This window comes from Microtus oregoni, unplaced genomic scaffold (assembly GCF_018167655.1).
Source record: "Microtus oregoni isolate MIOR12 unplaced genomic scaffold, Mior012 000002F_ref0000024, whole genome shotgun sequence".
In the NCBI taxonomy this organism is placed as follows: domain Eukaryota; kingdom Metazoa; phylum Chordata; class Mammalia; order Rodentia; family Cricetidae; genus Microtus; species Microtus oregoni.
This window is the reverse complement of record NW_024543061.1, coordinates 55,517,255-55,540,097: the sequence shown is the minus strand read 5'-3', so window position 1 is coordinate 55,540,097 and position 22,843 is coordinate 55,517,255. Positions and strand designations below refer to the sequence as shown.

Here is a 22,843-nt window from a genome sequence, read left to right as displayed (position 1 = left end):
AACAATCACATATGGAACGGACTGAAAGCTGAGTCCAGCCTTGCCTGTCAGTTAACACAGCCAGCCTGGGCACCTGTGGTGTAGACTTACAGCTGGATGCCACTATGCCACCCTTTGCCAGCAGACACCTAACTAATGTCTCAAGGGTGGGGCTATGTCTAGCCAACGCATAGCTGGGAGCGCAGTGGCTACTCAGTCAATGCTACGGAATTCCACTCAAAACTGATCCTCTTGTGGGCACTTGTGAAATAAAGCCATCAATAACAGGAGGCTTTGGGAACAGACAAATCAATATTGAGAGGCTACATAGGAAACTTCTAGAAGGCAGGTATTTCATGGCTGGGGCTGAGGGTGCCGCTTCTACCACTTTAAGTACAAGCAGAAGCCTCAAAGGTTGCTAATGTGTCTCCTGTTGGGTAAAATGATCATGCATTCTACAGGTATACTCTTTTGACTTAAAACACATCTCAAAACTTACTTTTTCATTCAAGTGAGTTGAGGGTGCTGGCTAGATTTTGTCAGTATGAACCTCAACTGAATTGCCTCCACTAGGCGAGCCTGTTAGCTGTCACTAGGCCATTTTCTTGGTTGATGACTGATGCTGGAGGCCCATCAGCTGTGGGTACTGCTAGCCGGGGGAGGTGGCTCTACGGTGTATAAGAAAGCAGGCTAAGTAAGCCATGGAGAGCATCCCTCCATGATTCCTGCTTCTGCCCCTGCTTGAGTTCCTGACTTCTCCCAGTGATGGACTGTGATCAGGATGTGTGAGCCACATAAACCCTTTCTTTCCCAGATGGCTTTGGTCAGTGTTCTGTCATAGCAAAAGAAAACAAACTAGAGCCGGGCATGGTGGAGCACTCAGGAGGCAGAGTCAGGTGGATCTCTGAGTTCAAGGCCAGCCTGGTCTACAGAGTGAGTTCCAGAACAGCCAAGGCTACATACAGAAATCCTGTCTCAACCCTGCCCCCAAAACAACAAAAACAAAACAAAACAACAACAACAAAAAGAGAACGCAAAGTAGGAGAGTGAGTGACTAGTCTTTCATCGGGTATTTCTAAAGTCGTATAAACAGTGTGACTCAAAAATAGCAGGAGACACAGCAAAGAAGTCAGCCTCCAAGCAGTCTTTCTTCTACACAGACCTAAGACCTAAGGCCAGCACAGTGTCATGAGTGGTGCTAAGCAGCTAGCATGTGGTCTTACCAGACTAAACTAATACCCTACATCTTCACCACCAGAAATCCCTTGACAGCCAGGCAAGGTGAAAACAGAGCTCCAAAAGGCACTTCTTCACTTCTTCCTTTATTTCTCCTGCATGAGAAGCACTTACTAGCTGCGCAGAGCTGGGATGGCAGCCAGGCCTTCATGCTTGCTGGGCAAACACTTTGCCACTGGGCTACAGCTCATCTCCAGTTGTATTTTAGTTTTCTTTGTTTTGTTTTGCATGCACGTGCATGTATGTTGACATGGGCGTGGAACTACTATGTTTAAGTATGGATGCGTGTGCATGCAAGTGCACAGGCACCATGGTGTGTATATAGAAGTCAGAGGACAACCTCAGATGGCCGTCCTCACCTTCCACCTCACTTGACCAGGGTCTTTTGGTTGTGGTTTGTTGCTGCACATGTTAAGATTAGCTGGCTGTCCAGTTTCTGGGGACTCTCCTGTCTCTGCCTCCTTTCTCACCATGGGAGCACCAGAATTACACACACATACTTCTATGCCTGGCTTTATGTGGGTTTTGAGGATTCAAACACAAGTCTTCACGCTTACATAAAATATTACATGCTTGATCCAATGATCCCTCTCCTCAGCATCTTTGTAGAGTTTTTATAAAGCCATCACTGAGGTGAGGCAGTCATATGATGCCTGTCTGGTAGGAAATAACACATGTCTGAGCCTCAGTCACTAATACTACAGAGCCTCATTCCCCAGGATCCCCAGGAATTCAACATTTAAGAGTTTACAGGAAGAATAACATGACTGTCTACGCCCCTCCCCCACCAAATCATCAACGTACCACTCCAGGAAATATTTTCTGGAGCCGCTCTGCTGCAGCCAGGGCCTTGGGCTTGCCACCCCCAAGACAATCTTCAAATTCATACAGAGGCTGCCTCACAGGGTTGGAGTAGGAGATCTTGGCATTGTCCACAAATGTGACATGTCTGACGCCCCAGCCCTGCAAGGAAAGAGGATGCATGGTACACTCCTGAGCAGCATGTCCCAGTACACATTTCTAGAAGTCTCTAGGAATGATTTTGCTTCTGAGCAGTTGGGGACCTTAAAATACAAGAAACGGCAGAAAGTGAATTGTGCAAATTCAGTTTTTGATCATTAGAATGCCAGCTTCATTTGAAAAGACAAGATAATTACATGCCTGAGCCTAGATTCCCACAGTCATTAGATCAGGAACTATCAGAGCAGTCCTCACTCACAGTGCCACCAGGGCGACATCGCAAGTGAGTGCTAGAACTCAACTGTGTAGCTTCAGGGTTAGTGAGCACCCAGATGTTTCTGGCTTCTCTTATGAGTAACTAAGAATAAATATCAACTCCTCTGGAAACTGATTTTAGATCTCAGGTAACTCCCGAAAATGACCAGCAAGTTGTCTCCATGTGAAACAATGAAGAGAATCCTCAGAGTAGTCCTCCACGCTGGAGAAACCCTGCTCCCAACCCACCTCACAAGACGAGTCTGTGTTTCCTTGATGCCATGGGCGTTTTCATAGATAAGAACATTTCTGGAAAGCTTGTTATTAAAAATTTCTTTATTTTATGCATAGTATTCATGTGTGTAAGTACAGACATGCAATGCCCAAGGAGGCCAGAAGAGGGCACTGGGTCTCCCGGAGCTGGAGTTACATGCTGTTGTGAGATGTATTGTGGGTGCTGGGAACTGAACACAGGTTCTCTCTAAGAGTAGCCAGTGGTCCTAACCTCTGAGCCATCTCTACAGTCCCCATATTTCCTCAGTTTTATGGAATCACATAGTTTTAAAGTTGGACTAATAAGTTACAAAAGAACTTTTTATAGTCTATGAGCCAGTTTTTATAAATATAAATGGACAGAGAAGTGGCAAGACCAGTGAATGGCCTCGATTTCCTTCAGTTAGGACAACTCCTGGCCTTGGTTTGGTAACATCCTCATGTATGAAATGAAATCTAACTATCTGTGGGAAGGGGACTAACTGGGACTGGAGGGGCATTCTGTTTCTGTCTCACAATGACTACAGATTGCTCTAAGGATTACAGAAATAATGAGCACAGCAAAAAGGGTTGGGAGGGAGGCACAAGGGGATCTAGGAGATGGGAGACAATCATGCTAGAGAACAAGAGGCACAGCTGGACAGCTGCCACGAGGCCCCCAAACTCACCATCAGTGTCCTAGCCATGTTACACTCCAAGGTGCCAGCCCCCAGCAGCATGAGGTCCCCAAATGATGTGGGAAGGTCATTTGTCAATCTGTTGTTTCATTGGTTAATCAATAAAGAAAACTGCTTGGTCTGAAAGGTCAGAAAATTAGGTAGGTGGAGTAGACAGAACAGAATGCTGGGAAGAAGGGAAGTGAGCCAGACGCCATGCCTCTTCCTCTCCAGGGCAGATGCGATGAAGCTCCGGCCCAAGATGGATGCAGGTCAGACATGCTAAATCTTTCCGGGTAAGACACCACCTTGTGGTGCTACACACATTATTAGAAATGGGTTAAGCAAAATATGAGAATTAGCCAAGAAAAGGCTAGATAAATGGGCCAGGCAGTGTTTATATGAATACAGTTTGTGTGTTGTTATTTCGGGGCATAAGCTAGCCAGGCAGCCGGGAGCCGGGTGGCAGGAACGCAGCCCGCAGCTCCTTCTACACCCAAACTCACCATCAGTGTTCTTGCCACATTACACCCCAAGGTGCCGGCCCCCAGCAGCAGGCACTTGACGGACACGACCTTGTCCAAGTCCAAGGTGGGGACCAATCGCCAGCACATCAGCTTGAGATTCAGATCCACGGATGACTCAGCCAGCCTGGAAAACAAGGGATTGGTGTGCTGGTGAGTCACTGGAAAGAAAAAAAGAAAGAAAAAGGGAAGGACAAGACAGCTCCTAGGTATGGTAGAGGAGAAAGTTTATTGCAGACAAAACAGAGAGCATAGGCAGGGACATCTGGGAAAGTCCAGAGTGGACATGACCAGACTGAGCTGGGCCGGGTGAGAGAGAGGGGGAGCGGGACAAGAGCTGCTAACCATGAGTGGTAGCTTGGGCCAAGAGACTGGCATACATGAGGTGGTGAGGGTGAGGGAAAGATGCCCCCCCACCACAGCAGATAAGAGAGCTGACACTTTCCCTTACCTGCTGCAGCACTTAGGAAGGCAGGCCCTGCACCTCACTATTGATGGGTGCAGGTGAATAGGCCTGAGAGCTTGGAAGATCTGGCCCCACTCCTCATCTGCTATAGGGTATCATGGGCCAGGGAAAGATTCCCTCCTCTCTCTACCTCCATTGCCTGTGTCAAGTAGAAAAGCTGGCCCTGCCCCCTCACCAGCTGCAACACTCAGGTGAGTGGTCCCTGCACCTCAACTGGGAAACACTGTAGAGCTGGCCTTGTTCATGTAGGTGTGGGAGAGCCAACCCTGGAGGCAGGAAAGCAGGAAAACTGGTCCCATGCCTGCAAGGGGTGAACTAGCCAGGGCATTGCTGGAGATCTCACACAGGTGGTAAGGACAGAGAGAGCCAGCAGGCTGACCTATCCTGCAACTTCCCAGGCCCAGAATGAGGAGTTGGTACACTCCAACATCCTCCCCATCTATGATCTGCTGCAGAACATGAAGGGGCTGGTCCTGTCGATCCAAAACTGCAGAATCTCCATGCCACAGGGCAACAACAGGATATCAAAGAGGCCCAATGAGGACCCAGTATTGATAGTGTAGCAGAAACCAGAGGCCTCGAACCAGACCAATGATTCTCTGCAATGAACACTTGCAAGTAAAGATACACGGACTAAAGGGTAAACTGTGTGACTCACTGTGAGATTTTTCTTTCTTTTTTTTCCCTTTATTTTACTTTGGGGGGAAGGTGCAAGGGCAGAAAGCTCTCAGGCCTATTCACCTGCACCCATCAAGGAACGAAGGAACAGGGAGAAGAAGGGGATCAAGATGCATGAAGTGGAAGACACAAAGAATAAACCAAAAGAAAGTTTTTAAAAAATGGAGAAACTGGAATAGCCAAAGTGGCTGGATTATATAGAAGGGCAGCCCAGCCCCTTGGATGGAGAGTTCAGGGTAGAGAGTAGGATATGCCAGCCATAGGCCTTAATAGATAGGGACTGAGGGATGCTGGGCGAACCTGGTGGCCAGGTCTGCTTTGATATGCTAATGGACACTTTCAGCCACTTGACCCACTCTTGAGATCTACACATTCACATGTGCTCCAGTCTAACTTCTAACAGATAGACATGATCTATAGGAGGAAGTGAGATGGAAATAATTAGGCAACCAGAATCAGAGTAAAAATAAGATGAAGCTCGTGGGTAACAGAGAAGAGAAAGGTTACCACATGGAAAGCATGCCACTGTCCTCTATGATGGCTAGGATGGGCTAACGTTCCTGTAATGGCTCCCCACGGCAGGGTGAAAGGGGAAGTCAGAGCAGTCCTGAGATGCTCTGTGGGTTTAGAAGAATGGCTCTTCCAAGTACTGGAAACTCTCCCGGATCTAAAGGGCAGGTAGATGCTCAGCCTTGGAAGTGATGTGGCTTCCCCACAAATGCAATGTCCCTTATAAGATCCTCCAGGGATGGCAAGTGGGACAGAGGTCTACAGCAATGAACAAAGGACTAGAAAAGGATGCAGAGGCAGGTGGATCTCTGTGAGTTCCAGGGCTGCCAGGGCTGGAACTAAACAATAACAGCCAACAGCGAGATCCAGGTGTCTTGAGTGCCTGCACTGGAAACAAGAGTGGAGAAGCCATGCATGCCTCGGGATGCCCGTCACACTAATCCTCAAGACAACGTAGACCAGCAGTGGCTGGCTCACTATCAGTACCAGCATCCCTGAACCACACCGCATAGCATCAGTCACACACCCACTGGAGACGAAGGAGCCCAGCCATGTCCCACACAGCAGAACATCAGCCACACACCCACTGGAGACAAGGGTAGCCAGTCATGTCTACCTTTTGGGGTCCATGCATCCGCTGAGGTTCACCATCCTTGGTCCCATGCCTCCTTTCTGGTTCTTCTCCCAGCCAACTGCTTTCGGACAATCTTAAAGTGAATAAGACATAAAGTTTACTAAAAGGGGAGATAAGAACAAACCTGAACTCGTGTCTTCATGCCTCTGTGGCAAGCAGTCTGCAGACTGAGCCCTCTCATCCCAGCTGTCCTCTCCTTCCCCCAGCTGTCCTCTTCTTCCCCCAGCATGTTCTTTTCCCTCTCCTTTTCACTTTGCTGCCCTCTTTTTAAAAAAATTTATTTCTATTTTATGTGTATGAGTGTTTTGCCTATGTTAGCATATGTATACAGTACTTTCACAGGCGGGAAGAGGGCATCAGAGCCCCTAAAACTGGAGTTACAGACAGTTTTGAGCCACTATATGGGTGCTGGGAACTGGACCTCTGCAAGAGCAGCAAGTGCTCTTAACTGCTGAGCCATCTCTCCAATCCTACGGTCTTCTTTTAACTTCTTTTATAGGAGCTCCTGATCCCTACATCCAACCCCAGAATTTCCAGCTTATCTTATTCTGGGCTACAGAGACTGAGGTGATGGTTCCACACATGTAGATCTGTCACTTTGTGGAGTCATCTTTCACATCCTGCAGTCACCTCAGGGTCACAAGACCTCCCACAATGCCTGCTGTTATTGTGGGACCTCTGTCCTCTCCTTTTCTCAAAGACTTGCTTCTAGTCAGAATAAAGCTTCAGCTCCTGAACAGAGAACTCAGCCTTAGGTTATGTTTCAGTATCACTTCCAAAGTCTGCTTAAAGCTCTGGAGTGGGGCTGGGCTTGGGCTGAGGCTAGGCTGGGCTGGGCTGGGGCTGAGTCCGGGGCTGAGGCTAGGCTGGGCTGGGCTGGGGCTGAGGCTAGGCTGGGCTGGGGCTGAGTCCGGGGCTGAGGCTGAGGCTGGGGCTGGGTTGGGGCTGAGGCTGAGGCTAGGGCTGGGCCTGAGGCTAGGGCTGGGGCTGGGTTGGGGCTGAGGCCGGGACTGGGGCTGAGGCCGGGACTGGGGCTGAGGCCGGGGCTGGGTTGGGGCTGAGGCCGGGGCTGGGGCTGAGGCCGGGACTGGGGCTGAGGCCGGGGCTGGGTTGGGGCTGAGGCTAGGACTGGGGCTGAGGCTGGGGCTACAGCTCGGTAGTAGAGCAATACTCAGTGTGAGAAAACTGCAATAATGCAGCTGGGTCCCATTATCAGTTACATACACACTCACTATACACTTACATACACACACATGCACACCCAACTGACATGCTAAAACACATGCACAGACTTTAACACAAGATAGACAGTACACTCACATACACACATGCACATTCACACTCAAACTCCTTCACACCCAAACACTTACCTATACTAAGACATCCACAAGTATACACTGACAAAAGTCACTCTGATAGTGTACATATTATGTATACACATAGACACATGTGCTTACTCAAATATATATTCACTCTCATACTCAGATACCCACACAATCACAAATACCCTGACATATAGGTATACACACATACATTCACCTACATACACTTACAAAGATTAAACCAACACACACATGCAATACTCAAAGATACAGTCTAATGCATGCCAACTCACACTCATATTAATGCATGCATCCATACTAACAGAGAAATGTGCACTTAGTCACATATGCACTCACAAGCTTGCATACCAAGTCACATACATACGCTCACACTCTCTCAGACTGAGACAGACCTCCCCCCAACACATATCCATGTCAACTCATGCAGATATATAGGCTCACAAATGCATGCTCATATACAGTCATATTCACATATATTCACATATGGTGTACATTCACACACACATAAACACACACATCCATGCAAATAGACTTAAAGGCCCTTAGATTTGCACATATAGGCACACAAATTTTCAAACTCACACACATTCATATGTACATGTCTATACATGCTCACAGACAAGTACCAACTCATACAACCCTGTTGTGGAATATTAGTTGAAGATGTGTTGCATTTGTTTAGGCTGTGGAATATTTGTTTATTGATGCATTCTTTTATATTTCATTTGTTTAACTCTGAAGTTAAACACCTGATTGGTCTAAGAAACAGCTGAACAGCCAATAGTGAGGCAGGAGAAAGGACAGGTGAGGCAGAGAGAATAAATAGGAGGAGAAATCTGGGAAGAGAGATCATGGAGCGAAAGGAGAAGGGGAGGAGGACTTCAGGAGCAGCCACCCAGCTACACACGAAGCCACAGAGTAAGAAAGGTATATAGAATAGAGAAAGATTAAAAACCCAGAGGCAAAAGGTAAACAGGATAATTTAAGAAAACTAGAAACAGGCCAAGCTAAGGCTGAGCATTTATAAGTAGTAATAAGTCTGTGTGATTACTTGGAAGCTGAGTGGTAGGTGCCCAATCACCAAAAAGTAAAAACAACAATAAAACACAACCACACACCCTCCGCATGTGTGCATGCCCATAAACACTCCAAACCACACATACAAAATACTCATATACGCAGACACATGTGTGCATACACAGTCATATAAACCCTCACGAACACACATGCTTGCATACCCACACACACACACATTAACACTCACATGCTCACTTTTAAAAACATACTCAAGCACACTCACAAAACACATATACCTCATGCACACACTCTCAAACTCATCACATGCACATGCTCACACTAATGCTCAGATGAAGGCGTCAGGACTCCTTCACTAGGGACAAAAAGCTTCGGAGCTCCTCACTCAGTTTCTACTGTGAATTCATTATTCTAAAGTATTCTTACTTTATATTTTAAAAATGCTTTCAGATATCACCACCATGACACAAGTCACGGTCTCCCCTTTACACAAATGACACCTAAGACAGCTGGATGTTACCAATTAAAATATCTACATACACAAGCCTCCCCTTTCCTTCTATCTATCTATCTATCTATCTATCTATCTATCTATCTATCTGCAGGAATTCATGTTGCCTTGAACTCATGGCTAACCTTGAACTCATGATTTTCCTGCCTCCACTTCCCTTGTTCTAGGTTTACAGGTATGTGCTACCATGCTTGGTTAGCTACAGCCATTACTAAGAAAATTAGATGCATTGTAAACTTATTAATAATGAAAAGTACTACATATAAAGATTAGCAATCTACACATCTGCTTCTATAAGTTATCCTCATAACACACAGTCCAAGTGAAAGAAGAACATGCTGGGAACGAGAGGGTGATTGCTCACAGCTGGGAACCAGGCAGAGCACAGGAGCAGGAGAAGCTGGGATTGCGACCCATCCCAACAGTGGCCACACCTGCTTTGGCCAGTGTCCAGTGCAGCTTTCTGCCTACTACGGAGGCTTTGTCACTTCTCACATCACTGCTGTTCCAGCTGTGGGATGCCTTAGAGACCCAAGTGTCACTTGATGATGTGGGAGTTCTGGCAAATGACAGGCAGCTGACTGGCCAGCTCTGGAAACACCAGAGTGTACTTACACAAATTAAGTGGTCATGAAATCCCTAGGCAACAGACTCTTAAGGGACCACCGTGCTATGTGGTATGATGTTGTTATGCCACACATGGCTATGGAAACGCCTTGGGCTCACACCATGATGCTAAGTAAGTCTTCACAACGTTTATTATAGAGCTTTATTTGCGGCTAAGTGGAAACACTTAATTTACATGTAAAACAGAAGGAAAGCTCCCCTTCTAAGACGAGTAACCACTCTTCAACATGGAGTATGAAGAAGATGGAGGTGGAGGGGTCTTTATCAGTTGGAAATGAACAGCAGGCTTGGGACTGAAAAGCATGAGCCACACCAGAGAGGGGAGCAGAGTGGCTCAGTGCAGACATAGGAAGACAGTTGTCCCCACGGAATAAAATTAGGAGCATAGGAAAGGGGTCTGGTGGCTACATCTTCTTGGCTTCACTTTTTATTGACTCTCCACATAACTCTTATCTTTGAGTTGCAACTTTATAAAGGGAACCTAGTGCATGGTAAGGGAGCATGCCATGGAAGCTATTTCAAGATGCACCAGAAGAGGGCGCCAAGACACGCTAATCAGAAAGCCTCCGCTTCCTCCCTGAACCATGCAGAGGATTCTCTGTTCACGTCTCCTGTTGTATTTAAAATCTCCAGGCTGCAGTACAGAGTCAACAAGAAACAGGGCAATCTTGAGTCCTTCTGACTTGAGCACTGTGGAAGAGATGAGGCATCCCACCCCCATGCACACACTAAGGCTCACCCATGCACTGAAGAAAACTGTGCAGTCTGCATGGAGCTGCTCTGTAGACACACATCACATGGATGTAGAGGATTCATCGGGAAAGAATCATGTACAGAGATAGTGTGAAGGTAAGCTTAAAAGAGCCTGAGTGGGCAGCGCCAGGCTGGACGCCAACTACTCGGCTTTCTCACGGGACACACACTTCACACTCAGTACTCGTGGTGCGGGCATTTCCCTAACCACTCACACTTGGGGATGAATTCTACCATAAATGTATACACACTGCATGTGTGTACATACACTTTGTATAAATTTGCTCACAGACACATCTAGCACTGTTTGTAAAATGCCTCCCAGACTGTTTCCTGGTCTATAAAACACGGACAAACGCTAACGCCTGCCGTGCAGGGTGAGAGAAGATATTAGAAGGAGGAGAAACGTGTATCTGTACTCTGTATGAACGGGGTCACACACACCTTCAAGTACTCAATGAATAGACACATTAATCAATCAACAACATCACCCTTCCTCAAGGAAGAGGCATGAATGAAGATTTCATGTTGATCAAAAACTAAACAAATAAAAATAAAGTTGGAGAAACACCTCCCAGCCTGGAGAACTCCGCTGGAGAAGCCACCAGAGGACCGAGCCTCTGTTGCAGGTGGAGCTCACACTGCCTGCGAGGTGGGAGCTGCACCTTCTCGCCTGCCATTGTTGGACGCTGGGACTCTCAACACTCGTCATTACACACATGGGTGAAGACTTGCCAATTACCTGGGCTAAACGCCATTTCTGGAAGTTTCACCTCGAAGATGATGCTGTGTGCCACTCCTCTCGCCCCCTGCATGGTGCGGTCTCGAAAGCAGAGGACTTCAACGGACTGGAAACTGCTGCTCCTGTTGCCCACACGGGATATGTGTTTGTTTCATTTGATTAAGAAAGAAGAAAAAGAGCTGGCATAAGTCTTTCCAGGCCACTTGTGGAGAATTCAGAGCATACAATCACTCCTGCCTGACCTCCTTAACCTCGGAGAGATTTTGAGCACATCCGTGCAGGCACCCTCTGTCTGTGCATTTAGAGTCTGGCCGCCAATTAAGCTGGGATTTTTCCCCCAGGTGAACTTTCCCATAGCAATCACACAGCAGACAGATAATTCTGACAAAGGAAGCTTTTAAATCAGGGTGGGGATGCTCCCAAGGCTTTCACATGGGACTTCTAAGGTCCTTTGCCAGCAGACAGGAGACCAACTCACAGCAAACGTGCCGGGACTGGCTGAGTGCACGCATAATAAGTCTCTCTAGGGTTCATCAATATTTGTTTATCTTCATATTTTGGAGTAAACATTTTTACTTAAGTAAAGCAAGCACAAAGAAAATCACACACTCCCTCTAATCTTGACACCTATCTGGACCATCCCATCCTAGGTTCCCACAATGGCTTTGCCTGTTTTGACCTACATAAATGGAATCATGACAATGTATCCTTTCAGGCTAGCTACTTCACTCAACATTGTGTTTGAAAAACCATCTGTAGCTAGTTGTGGTGGTGCACACCTTTAATTCTAGCACTCAGGAGGCAAAGACAGGCAGATCTGTGAGTTCCAGGTCAACCAGAGCCACACAGTAAGACTCTGTCTTTTTTAAAAAAAGGCACAAATGTGGTGCATATACATACATGGGCAAAACACTCAATACACATGAAATAAAAATAAGCCTGAAAGAAAGAAAGAAAGAAAGAAAGAAAGAAAGAAAGAAAAGCCATGCATGAAAATATGCTTAGCTAGGACACCTGCTATAATGAGCCTCCTATGTCTCTGTCATCATTTGGAATGGAAGGGCATGAGGCTGGAGCTAGTAATCTCAGTGCTTCTATATACTGTGTGTGTGTGTGTGTGTGTGTGTGTGTGTGTGTGTGTGTGTGTTTGCATCCAGCCTGTATCACAGTGAACAATAAGCTCAGAAAGCTGTGTGTATGTGTGTGTGTGCTTGCATCCAGCCTGTACCACAGTGAACAATAAGCTCAGAATGCTATGTGTGTGTCTGTATGTCTCTGTGTGTGTGTGCTTGCATCCAGCCTGTACCACAGTGAATAATAAGCTCAGAATACTGTGTGTGTGTGTGTGTGTGTGTGTGTGTGTGTGTGTGTGTGCTGCTTGCATCCAGCCTGTACTACTGTGGACAACACGCTCAGAAAGCCATCACAGAGCCATGGGTGTCACAGCATCTTTTGTGAATTCTGCTGCCTCCCATTTCAACTATTCCTGGCATGGTCACTTTCCTTAGGTGATTTTGGTGGGGCTGGGGCCGCTGACCTCTTACAGGTTTATTTCCTGATACCTGATTATGCTGAGTGTCTTAATCAAGTGTAAGCGGGCTCTTCCCAATACTCCTTTCTATTATTTTAGGATTAGAGAATTTTTTAAAGATGGGAGATGGAAGCAATAGGAAATTCCTGTCTAAAAGCAGGAAGGGGGGCTGGAGAATGTCGGTGTCTTTGCCTCTGGCTATGACCTCGCCATGGTCTAAGTGTCTTCAGTGTAGTGCAGGCTGGTGCCAGGGCCGGGACTCCCTAGCAGACATGCTTAAGAGAACTAGGGGTAGAAACTGGACCACAATTTAATTATTTTCTAGTTTCCATGCCAGGAATGAAATCAACGCACTTCAGGAAAGATGCTGACATGAGCAGAGCCGCTGTGGGAAACACACAGATGAAGACACACAGACATGGACACACATGTAAATACCATCTATGGGCTGCCAGGACCAAAAAATTCCTCAAAGGCCATCCAGGGTACTGGGCTAGGTTACAGGGATCGTATACACCAACTGTTATCTGTGAACAGAAAACACTTGCTGAGAGCCACACCGGGTCAGTCTGACGGTACCACACACAGCTAACCCTCCACAGAAAGTAGACACTTGGCGGAAGGCTAAGGGAAGAAAGCCTTGGAATCTCAGCCTGGATGAGAGGACTCTGACAGGCAAGAACTGGAATAGTTCCCCTGTGCTCCCTGGCCTGGCGTGTGGTACGGCAGAAAGCAAGAACCAGAGAGTTTAGAAAGAAGAAAAACTGGAAGGAAAGAAAGAGAGAGGGAGGGGAGGAGGAGAGACAGAAGCTAGAGGGCAGAGGACAGTCTGCCTTCAGGACTTACAGAGGAGCGCCTCTTAGGGAAATCACGCTGTAAGAACGGCTCAACTGTGTGTGCTGAAGACAGAAAACTGGAACAAGGACTGTGCCCTGAGTCTGCAGTCGGTTCAAGTTAAAAAGCTAGATGCCTGCATAGTGGGAACACATACTCCTCCCACTCCTCTCTACTGCTCCCTTAACTCTGACTTTCATCTGGATAATTCTAGCCAAACCACAGGCCGCCAGTGAGGGCTTTACTTGGGGAGGCACAGAGCTGCCTCCTCCCACGAGCCATCCATCACACACTGTAGGTGAGATGTATTTTTTTTCTGTCTCCTCTCTGTCAAAAGGTCCCTGGCTCCCCAGATCAATCTGTCTGTCTGTCTGTCTATCCTTCCTTCTTTCTTTCCTTCCTTCATTTTTTCATTTTTCTTTTTATCTTTTTCCCAAACAGGGTTTCTCTGTGTAGCCCTGGCTGTCCTGGAACTCACTCTGTAGACCAGGCTAGCCTCAAACTCAGAGAACTGCCTGCCTCTGCCCCCTCCTGAATTAAAGGTGTGTGCCACCATACCCACCCAGATATTGATTTCTAAAAGCCATTCTCCAATAACATGTCAGGGCACTTTGGACACATGGCTGATTTTAGGGCTGGGACAGAGAAAACACAAGATGTGCCTGGACCATCTTATAGTACCAATAAAAAAAAAAAAAAAAGAATGAGGCCACATCAGGGAAATGAAGACAGCACAAGGAACAAGGAGCCTAAGTGTCCAAACAGGAGCATCCAAAGGGGCCATGACCTGAACTATACATAAGTATCTATGACCCCATGGCAGCGTGCTTGCCCTAGTGTGTGCCAGGCCCTAAATTCCAACCTCAGTTCCGCCAAAAAAAAAAAAAAAAGAAAGAAAGAAATAGATTAAGCCATATTGGAACTAATAGGAACTCAAACAATGTGTATGGATGTTGCCCTCTTCAGGAGAGGACCTTCTCTTCCCCCATCTCTGGGAGAGACTGAACTGAAGGGTTTGTTTCCGAAGTGTAACTTTACAGGGGAGGGCTGTAACCAAGAGCGCTACGTGGACATCATGGATCCCTGGAGAGGAGGGAAGAGCAGGGGAACTTGATTATATTTAGATTCTTTTAAAAACCCATAACCACATTTTTTTAAAAAAAATTATTTTTATTTATTTTTCCATACAATATTTTGATCATATGATGTCCCCTCCACCTACCCCTCCCCACCCATTTCTCATACCCACCCAACTTTATGTCCTATCTCCCTAAAACAAAACAAAGCAACAAAACAAAACAAATACCAACACAAATAAACAAACTATATATAAAAAACCCAGCAAGACAAAAATATGAAAATGAAACTATATCAGTCATGGGAACTAGGGGGAAATAACTACTACTATTATTCTGGCAAATAAATATAGCAATAAAATTATTCCTAAAGACATATTGCTATACCCACAGATCAGAGTATTGCCCAACCATCATCAAAGAATCTTCTTGTAGTAGAAGGGAATTAACACAGAGACTCACAGATAGACAATGTGCAGAGAGTGAGAGACTTTGGAGCATTCAGCCCTATATGGAACATCCTAAATCCTCACCTGAGAGCTCAGGAAGCTATGCAGAAGAGGAGGCAGAAAGATTGCAAGAGCCAGAGGTGGTGGATGAGTGCAAGGAAACAACAGGAAGGATACACGTGAACTCACAGAGACAGTGGCAGCACACACAGGCCTGTACTGGTGCAAACCAAGAAAATCCCAACACTGAGAAGGGGAACTGGACACAAAGTCTCGCCCCCCTAATCAAGATGCTACCTGCAAATGATACTCACTGTCACTGGGGATACCAGCCACACCGCAGGGCAGGTCCCACGGCTAGGAGTAACTGGCCAATGCAAAACAGACATCAAAAACGTGTGTGTGTATTGGTGTCCTCTTTGGTTTGACTTGCTATTTTTTTGTCTTAATTTTTTTTAATTTAGTTTGTGTCCATAAGCACCTTTTAATAAGAAAATAGATATTCTGAAAACATAGCTAAACAATTAAACTGTCAAGGCCATCCACACAAGACAGTCTGGAGAGCCTAAGAGACTAAGAAGACACGACACAACAGAAAAACTGTGGTGTAAGGCTGGTTCAGGAGTTCCTGGGGAAACCGAGAGTCCTGCAGCAGCCCTGGCACCTGAGCTCTGAAGAGGGAGCAGAGGTGGAAGGTAACAGTGTAAAGAAAACAGAAACTCCCCAGGACAGACCGGAACTCTGCACCAGTCTTTACAACTATCTTCTTTTCAGTTACTCTAAAAAATTACTCTGTTTTTTTATGTGTATGAATGTTTTCCTTGCACGTATGTATCTTCACCACAGAGGTCACACTGGAACCGGAGTTATGGATGGTTGTAAATTGGTACATGGGTGCTGGGAATCAAACCTGGATCCTATGGAAGAGCAGCAATGCACTTTACCACTGAGCCATCTCTCCGGGTCCACTGGTTATTATTAAATAAAAATTTTATTTTATGTGTGTGGATGTTGTGCTTGCATGCATGTTTGTGCACTGTGTGTGAAGTACCAGAAGAGGGCATCAGATTCCTTGAAACTGGATTTACAGATGCTTGTGAGCCACCATGTAGATGCTGGGACTCAAATCCTGGTCCTCTGGAAGAGCAATGAGTACTCTTAACCACTGAGCAATCTGTTTAGTTCCTGCAACTATCTCCTATAAAGCTAACATTATTTCAAAATAAAAGTTTAAGTTTTAATGAAGGAAGAGAATGCTGAGTGTCTAGAGAGCATGGAGAATCCTTCTCACCCTTCCAGGTCTTAGACATATAGTAGCTGTCTAGTAAATGTTTACTGAATGATAGAAAGATGGACAAATGAAGGCCAGGATGGACTATGGCATTTGTCCAGCACACGCAGGTCCTGTGTTTGATTTCCAGCACTGCCAGGAAGCAAAATAAAAAAAAATATGGGCCAAAAATTAGACATAAATGAGTGGGAGACTGGGGAAGGAGGCTGAAGATAGCTGGCAGCCATGGATTTCCTTTATAAGTAAAGGAAGGTTAAATAAAAACATGGTTGATATGTGCTCATGTGCACAAACATAATTTGTGTGCGGAGGGTGGGAAGCAGGGAGGGGGAAGGAGAGGGAGAGAGAGGCAGTGACAGATAATGGGGAGAAATGGGCTTGTGCCACCACACACATGTGGAGCCAGAGGACACCTGTGTGGAGTCAGATCTTTCTTCCACCTTCACATGGGCTCGGGGGGTTGAACTCAGGTCACTAGGCTTGCACTGTAAGCGCCTTTTTCCACCAAGCCCTGTCACTATCACGCCACTGCCACCCCCACCTCCTCTTTGAGACAGGGTCTCACTATGTAGCTGTGCCTGTTCTGGAACTCACTGTGTAGACCTGGCTGGCCTCAAACTCACAGAGATCCGCCTGCTTCTACCTCCAAGCACTGGGATTAAAGGTGTGTACCGGAACACCCAGTTCTGTTCTACTTTTCATTTAAATTAGCCCAGAAGCTTTATGCATTTATTCCCTACCGTGCTTAGTGCAGTGTAAGCCAACACGGAAGCTGAAGCAACAGCTAAAGAATCCCCTGCCCACATCTTCCTGTGTAACTAATGTCCTAGTTGGGCCCTGCTCCCCTTGCCAACTTGACAAAAGTTAGTGTTGTCTGGAGAGAGGAATTAAAATGCCTCTATAAATTTCCCATAGGCAAATCCATAGTATATATTATTGATTAATAACTGGTGTGGGTAGGCTGAGGTGGGCCCAGCCCAGTGATGGCAGTGTCACCCCTGGCATATGTAAGAAAGGAAACCCAGCAAGCCAAGGACGCAAGTCAGTAAGCAGCACTCCTCCGTGGCTCTGACTCCGTTCCTCCAGGCTGCTGCCTTCACTTGCCCTCCTGATAGTTTACAACTGTAAGATAGAATAAACCATTTCTTCTCCATTGCTTTGGGTGTGGTCTCTGCTGCAGCAATAGAAATCCTAGCTAAGACATCACTCCTAATTATTCTTTACATAAATACATTTGTATTATGACTTCTAAACAGAAGTGGAATCATGCCATGAATACAAATTTCTGTCTCTCATCATACCTGAGCTCCTCCTGGCCTGCAAGAGTTCTGCAGCCATTGCTACAGTGGCTGAATGGTGTTCTATGGCAGAGATGCACAAGCCTTTCTTATGCTGCTGGAAGACAGGTCCATTGTCATCTATCCTCAACCTCAGAAAATGAAATTCACTATTACCAACATCTAACTAACATGAGTTCACAGCTATCCTCTGTAATTATTTCTTGATTATGTAAAACTCTCTGATTTTGTTTGTTTGTTTTTGTTTTTCAAGACAGGGTTTTTCTGTGTAATAGCCCTGCTGTCCTGGAACTAGCTCTTGTAGAGCAGACTGGCCTCGAACTCCCAGAGATCCATCTGCCTGCCTCTGCTTCCTGAGTGCTAATATTAAAGGCATGCGCCGCCACCACCTGGCCTAACTCCTTAATTTTTGAAGTCTTTTCTAGCAGTATCTTCAAGTCTTCAGGGCAAATAGATAGATGTGTGTCTACTTACAAATAAGTTCTCTCCAAAGAGATAAAATATTGTCCTCATACAGAGAACTTTTATGAACACAGCTATCAAAGCCATGCTGAGCCCTGCCTCTTACCACACGAGCAGTCAAAGCCAAGCATTCAATCCTGCAGGCCTTGCTGGTCCTATGTGAACTGTGAGGAAAATCACAGCCCCCACCTAGCGGGGCTGCTGTGGATCTTTACTGTGATGACCTGAGCACGCGAAGCCTGGCGTGCACCTGTGCTATTAACAGCAGCGGGGGTGCCCACGGCCTCCAAGGGTACTCAGTGACCCACATCTCCATCAACTTCTCGGTAATTCTGATGCACTTGCTCCGGTCTGTGAACTTAAATTTGGGACGCACTAGAGAGGGTAGCCTTGGAGCCAAGAGATAAAAACGAAATAAACTCATGGGGCTTCTTCTCGTCCTCAAAATCCCTGACTGGCCCTGTGGCTTCCCATGCTGCTCACTATGGTGTGCCAGCCAGGAGCATCCATGTCTCTGGGGCACTTGGTCCTCTTCTCAGAGGAACCTGGGGTGTACCCACAGCCACCAGGCTTCAACAGCAGCGCTCCCCTCACCCCGCCATGACTCTGCTTTTCTCACACTATACTTAGTCACTTGTGGGGCTCCAAGTCCAGAGGTTCTGATCAACCTGGGACTCGGCTGCAGCAGTGAGCTTTGGTGCTAGCGATAGAAGCCGGGGCTGCACGTGTGTTACAACAGCACTCTAGTGCTGAGTGCATCCTCAGCGCCATTGCTGGGTCTCCAGGTGGTTCTAACAACAGCTGAAGACCACTGCTCAACAGTGTGTAGCAGTTTCTAGAAAGGATGGACGCATGCTACCCATGGACATCACGGCTGCCTGGAAGCTGGCTGCACTCAGGCGCACACCCCATCTGATCCCCCATCTCTGTAGAGAGAGTACCTATGTGCTCGGCAGACACCCAGACTTTCTTACGCACAATCACTTCAGCGCTAATGCTTTATAGAGTCTAAGAAAAAGAGCGCTTGCTTAGAAAGTGGTTCAACGCAGCTTTTTCCTTACTGTAACTGATTATTTCCTGGACCACTCTGTATTCTTCACTCAAGGACCATATGTGATGAAGCAATCATGATATCAAACTGGGTAGAGGAAAAGGAGGAACCTTCCTTTCGCTGTAGCCTGATGCTGACGAGGTTGTGCAAGCGTGAGGCCGGTCAGCAGAAGCAGACATGCGCTACATCGCCTCTATCTGCTTGCTGCCCTTGGGGGCAACTCCTCTCCTAGCGTCAAAGACATTAAAAAGATATTAGACAGCATGGGCATGTGGGCATCGAGGCGGACGATGACCGGCTCAACACGGTCATCTGTGAGCTGAATGGAAAAACATTGAGGATGTTATCGCCCAGGTTGTTGGCAAACCTGCCAGTGTGCCTGCTGGTGGGGCTGTGGCTGTTTCTGCCACCTCTGGCTCTGCAGCTCCTGCTGCTGGTTCTGCCCCTGCTGCAGCAGAGGAGGAGGAGGAGTCTGAGGAGTCGGAAGATGACAAGGGATTTGCCTTGTTTGATTAAATCTCTGCTCCCCTGCAAATAAAACCTTTTTATGTATCTTGAGAAAAAAGAACCAACATATCCAATCTATACAATGATTGTAAGACATTCCTGATTTTAGAAAATCTGATAATATGAAGAAGGGCGCAGAAAGAGGATGATGAGGCAGGAGGACCTGAGATTGCAGCAGCGTGCTAGACTCCTTTCCCATCCTGGCATCTAGCACAGCCCCTGCTGCTCCGCACCTGGTGGCTGCAGACAACTGAACCAGTTAACTTCTCCAGGCCTGCTACACCACCCACCTTGCTCCTAGTATCTGGTCCTGGAGCAGCTGGTCGGGGGAGGCTCTGAGTGCTAAGAAGTTCCCATCCAGAACAGCAGCCCCACATCCTCAAGATCCATTTCCTTCCCTCTCAGCATTTGCTCTGTGTCAGTTTTAGCCCTGGAATTCTCCAGACGAGGATGGGGTGAGGGCTGGCAAGCCAGAGAACTAGATCTGAATTTCAGGCATCTCCCTGGGCTCCTCTGCTCCGGCCTCCTGCCACTCTCTGACGTCCCCTTTTTAATGTTCCCCTTTATGCAGCGGGGGGTGGGGGTGGGGTGGGGTGGGGGTGGGGGGGTGGCTTCACTCTTATTGTGGCAGCAGAATGACTTACACTTGGGCTTACACAGCAGAAGAGCACCGGCCACTGTCAGCAGGTGCCTGCTAACTCCACACCTAACTGGTTTCAAGACCCAGAGAAAGTTTTCCCCTCGTCTGCAAATGGAAAGGTTTTTGAGGGGTTGGGACAGTGTGTGCTGTCAGGTGCTCGGCTAGCATACAAGCAGCCCTGGGGGTTCAATCTGCAGCACCTAAACCAGAGTAGAAACCCTAGCCCTCAGGTGGAGGCAGGAGGATTGAAGTTAAAGGTCATTCTTAGCTACACAGGGAGATCGGAGCCAGCTTGGACTTAGTGGCCCAATCTCTATCTCTAGTGTTAAAAAGGAAGGAGGAAGGGAGGGAAGGGAGGGAGGAGTGGGAAGGCAGAAACTCAGAAAAAAGGAACAAGGAAGGAAGGAAAGGGGGGGAGGGAGGAAAGGGGGAGAGAGAAGAAAAAGTGCTGATTTGTTTCCTCTCAAAGGCCTCTCTTCAGATGTGGAGAATTTTTGATGACATCATAGAAAAAAAAAAAAGGAATCACAGCTAGGGCCCAGAACAGCAGAGCCCAGTGAAGCTCAGTCCCACAGGGTCTAAGAGCACCCGAGAGGTGTTTAGAAAGAGCCTCCGTATCAACTCAGAAAATGACATTCCTCTAGAAATCTAAGTCAACTGTCAAACATGGCTTCAGGAAAAAAAAAAATGTCAGCTGTGCAGAAGGTCCGACATGGCTTACTCTTGGGTGACCTTTGGTAACTGACAACATCTGAGCTTAATTTTCCCATCTCTCCAGCGATTCTCACCTGCATGCAGCACAGACTGAGAACGGGGCTATCACCCAAGAAGCAGTAACCATAGCAACACCGCAGACACCCCTTGCTGCAGTCACCTCCCCACATCCTATTCCAGTTCAGACTGTCACCACAGACCACCTCCATCTTCAGTTTCAAGGTCCTTTTATAATAGGTAGAAAAAAAAAAAATAAGGGCACAAGGGCCAACTGATCAACACTCCCTGGGTCTCAAGTTTTATCATCCACAAACGCAGAGTTGAACCCAAATGCTATCTACATTCTATCAGCTAAGAACATTACACTCCATGCCGCAGCAGACGCCCAGCCTCAGAGAAGACGAGCACTTCTGGGTAGGAGGGAATAAGAAACCTTTGAGCAGAAATGAACAGGAATCAATTTCTTAGAACACCCTGACCTAGGATGAGACATATAGAGCAGGGGTGATTAGCTAAACAGGAACATCTGCCAAGCACCCACAAACGGGCATCAGGCTTAAAAGGCGAGGAGAGTTCTCCTATGGAGAAGGCATGCAGGGGGCAGACATGCACCACACAGGAGATGACAGAGCCCATTTGACAAGGGGCTAAGTATTAAGTATCATTTAATCTTCCTTTGAGGATTTGAAAGCGACTCCAAAGTCTCCTGGTGCTTCGGCAGCTAATTTGGAGCCCTGGTCTCAGGAGAAGTTATCTGGGGTAGTGAGGGCAGGTGAACCAGCTTAATAACAGAAATGAAGACTGACTAGGAGTTCTGGGTTCTAAACCTGGCTTTGCCACAAAGTGACTGCATGAACTCGGCAGATTCACTTCCTTTATGACACAGCAGCAGAACAGAATTGAAAAGGAAGGCTGCTTCAAGGTTTATAAATGTGTGTTCCTTTCTGCTTTGCTGAGAGCATGCAGCTCGGTGAAGTGGCGCAGCTGGGATCTGGCAACTGTCCATGGAGCAATTTGCAGAAAACTATAACAGGAGGAAAAAGAGGGCAAAACAGTCAAGCTGGCCATCTTCAGTCGGAGGGTTTTCCTGTGAGGGTCCCATACAAATGGCTACTTCCAACTCTCAAAAACTTGACGTCCCAGGCAATGGACAAAGACTCCTTTTTAAAAGCACGGGGAAGAAAACGCGCGTCTCAAGTGCACTCCAAGGTCACGGTCTTGAACAAAGACACAAAGAATTACCTAACACTAAATGGTAGCTAAGTGAAGAGCAGGTCCCGCTAGCAGCAGACAGAAGCCCAGGAGCCACAGGAGAACCTGCTGTAATTATGAAGCATTTTCTACCCCTCAGTACTGTGCCGGAGGAAGATGAGCAACGCTTTCTCCAGGGACAGGCAGCAGGATGCCGCTACTGGCTGCTCCCAGGTCCTCACAAGAACTGACTTGGAAGTGGACAGTATTGCATAGCAATTCAGTGCCACTGAGGAGCCAACTCTGCCCAGCTGAAATCAGCGCTTCTTGCAGGAAATAAGAACTTAAATGGGGGCCATTTCTGAGCCTGCCAAGTGTGTAAGAACGTAGATCATGTGAAGCTGGGGAAGCAAGCAGCAGTGTGTGGCAGTGATCACTAGCATTAGTGATCTGGACATGGCTCCCATAGGCTCGGGACAGCCAACCCTGGCTGTCTCTCCTCCACTCAGGGTTCTGTGACTTCACCTATGTATTTTAAATAATCCATGGTAAGAATCCCAGTGCAGAGGAAATGAGTAAACACTACAAAATCTGGTGAGTCCTCCTTAAGGACCAGC

The 22,843-nt window shown here is 47.0% G+C and overlaps 1 protein-coding gene and 1 pseudogene across 4 annotated transcripts in view; one reads left to right on the top strand and one right to left on the bottom strand.

The window, feature by feature from the left end:
* The window catches only part of Atg7 (autophagy related 7), a 214,003-nt gene that overhangs the window by 147,588 nt on the left and 43,572 nt on the right, over positions 1–22,843 (bottom strand). For 3 of the 4 annotated variants that reach the window (XM_041680156.1, XM_041680146.1, XM_041680165.1), the window contains exons 8-12: positions 13,152–13,240; positions 11,183–11,304; positions 6,154–6,244; positions 3,866–4,010; positions 2,020–2,178 (exon numbers count right to left, since the gene is read on the bottom strand). In XM_041680156.1, coding sequence (XP_041536090.1) covers positions 2,020–2,178; positions 3,866–4,010; positions 6,154–6,244; positions 11,183–11,304; positions 13,152–13,240 — 606 coding nt within the window. Of the gene's footprint in view, positions 1–2,019; positions 2,179–3,865; positions 4,011–6,153; positions 6,245–11,182; positions 11,305–13,151; positions 13,241–21,109; positions 21,149–22,843 lie in introns of those variants that run through there. The other variant, XM_041680175.1, reaches the window with a different exon arrangement.
* Positions 19,352–19,690, top strand: LOC121466487 (annotated as a pseudogene).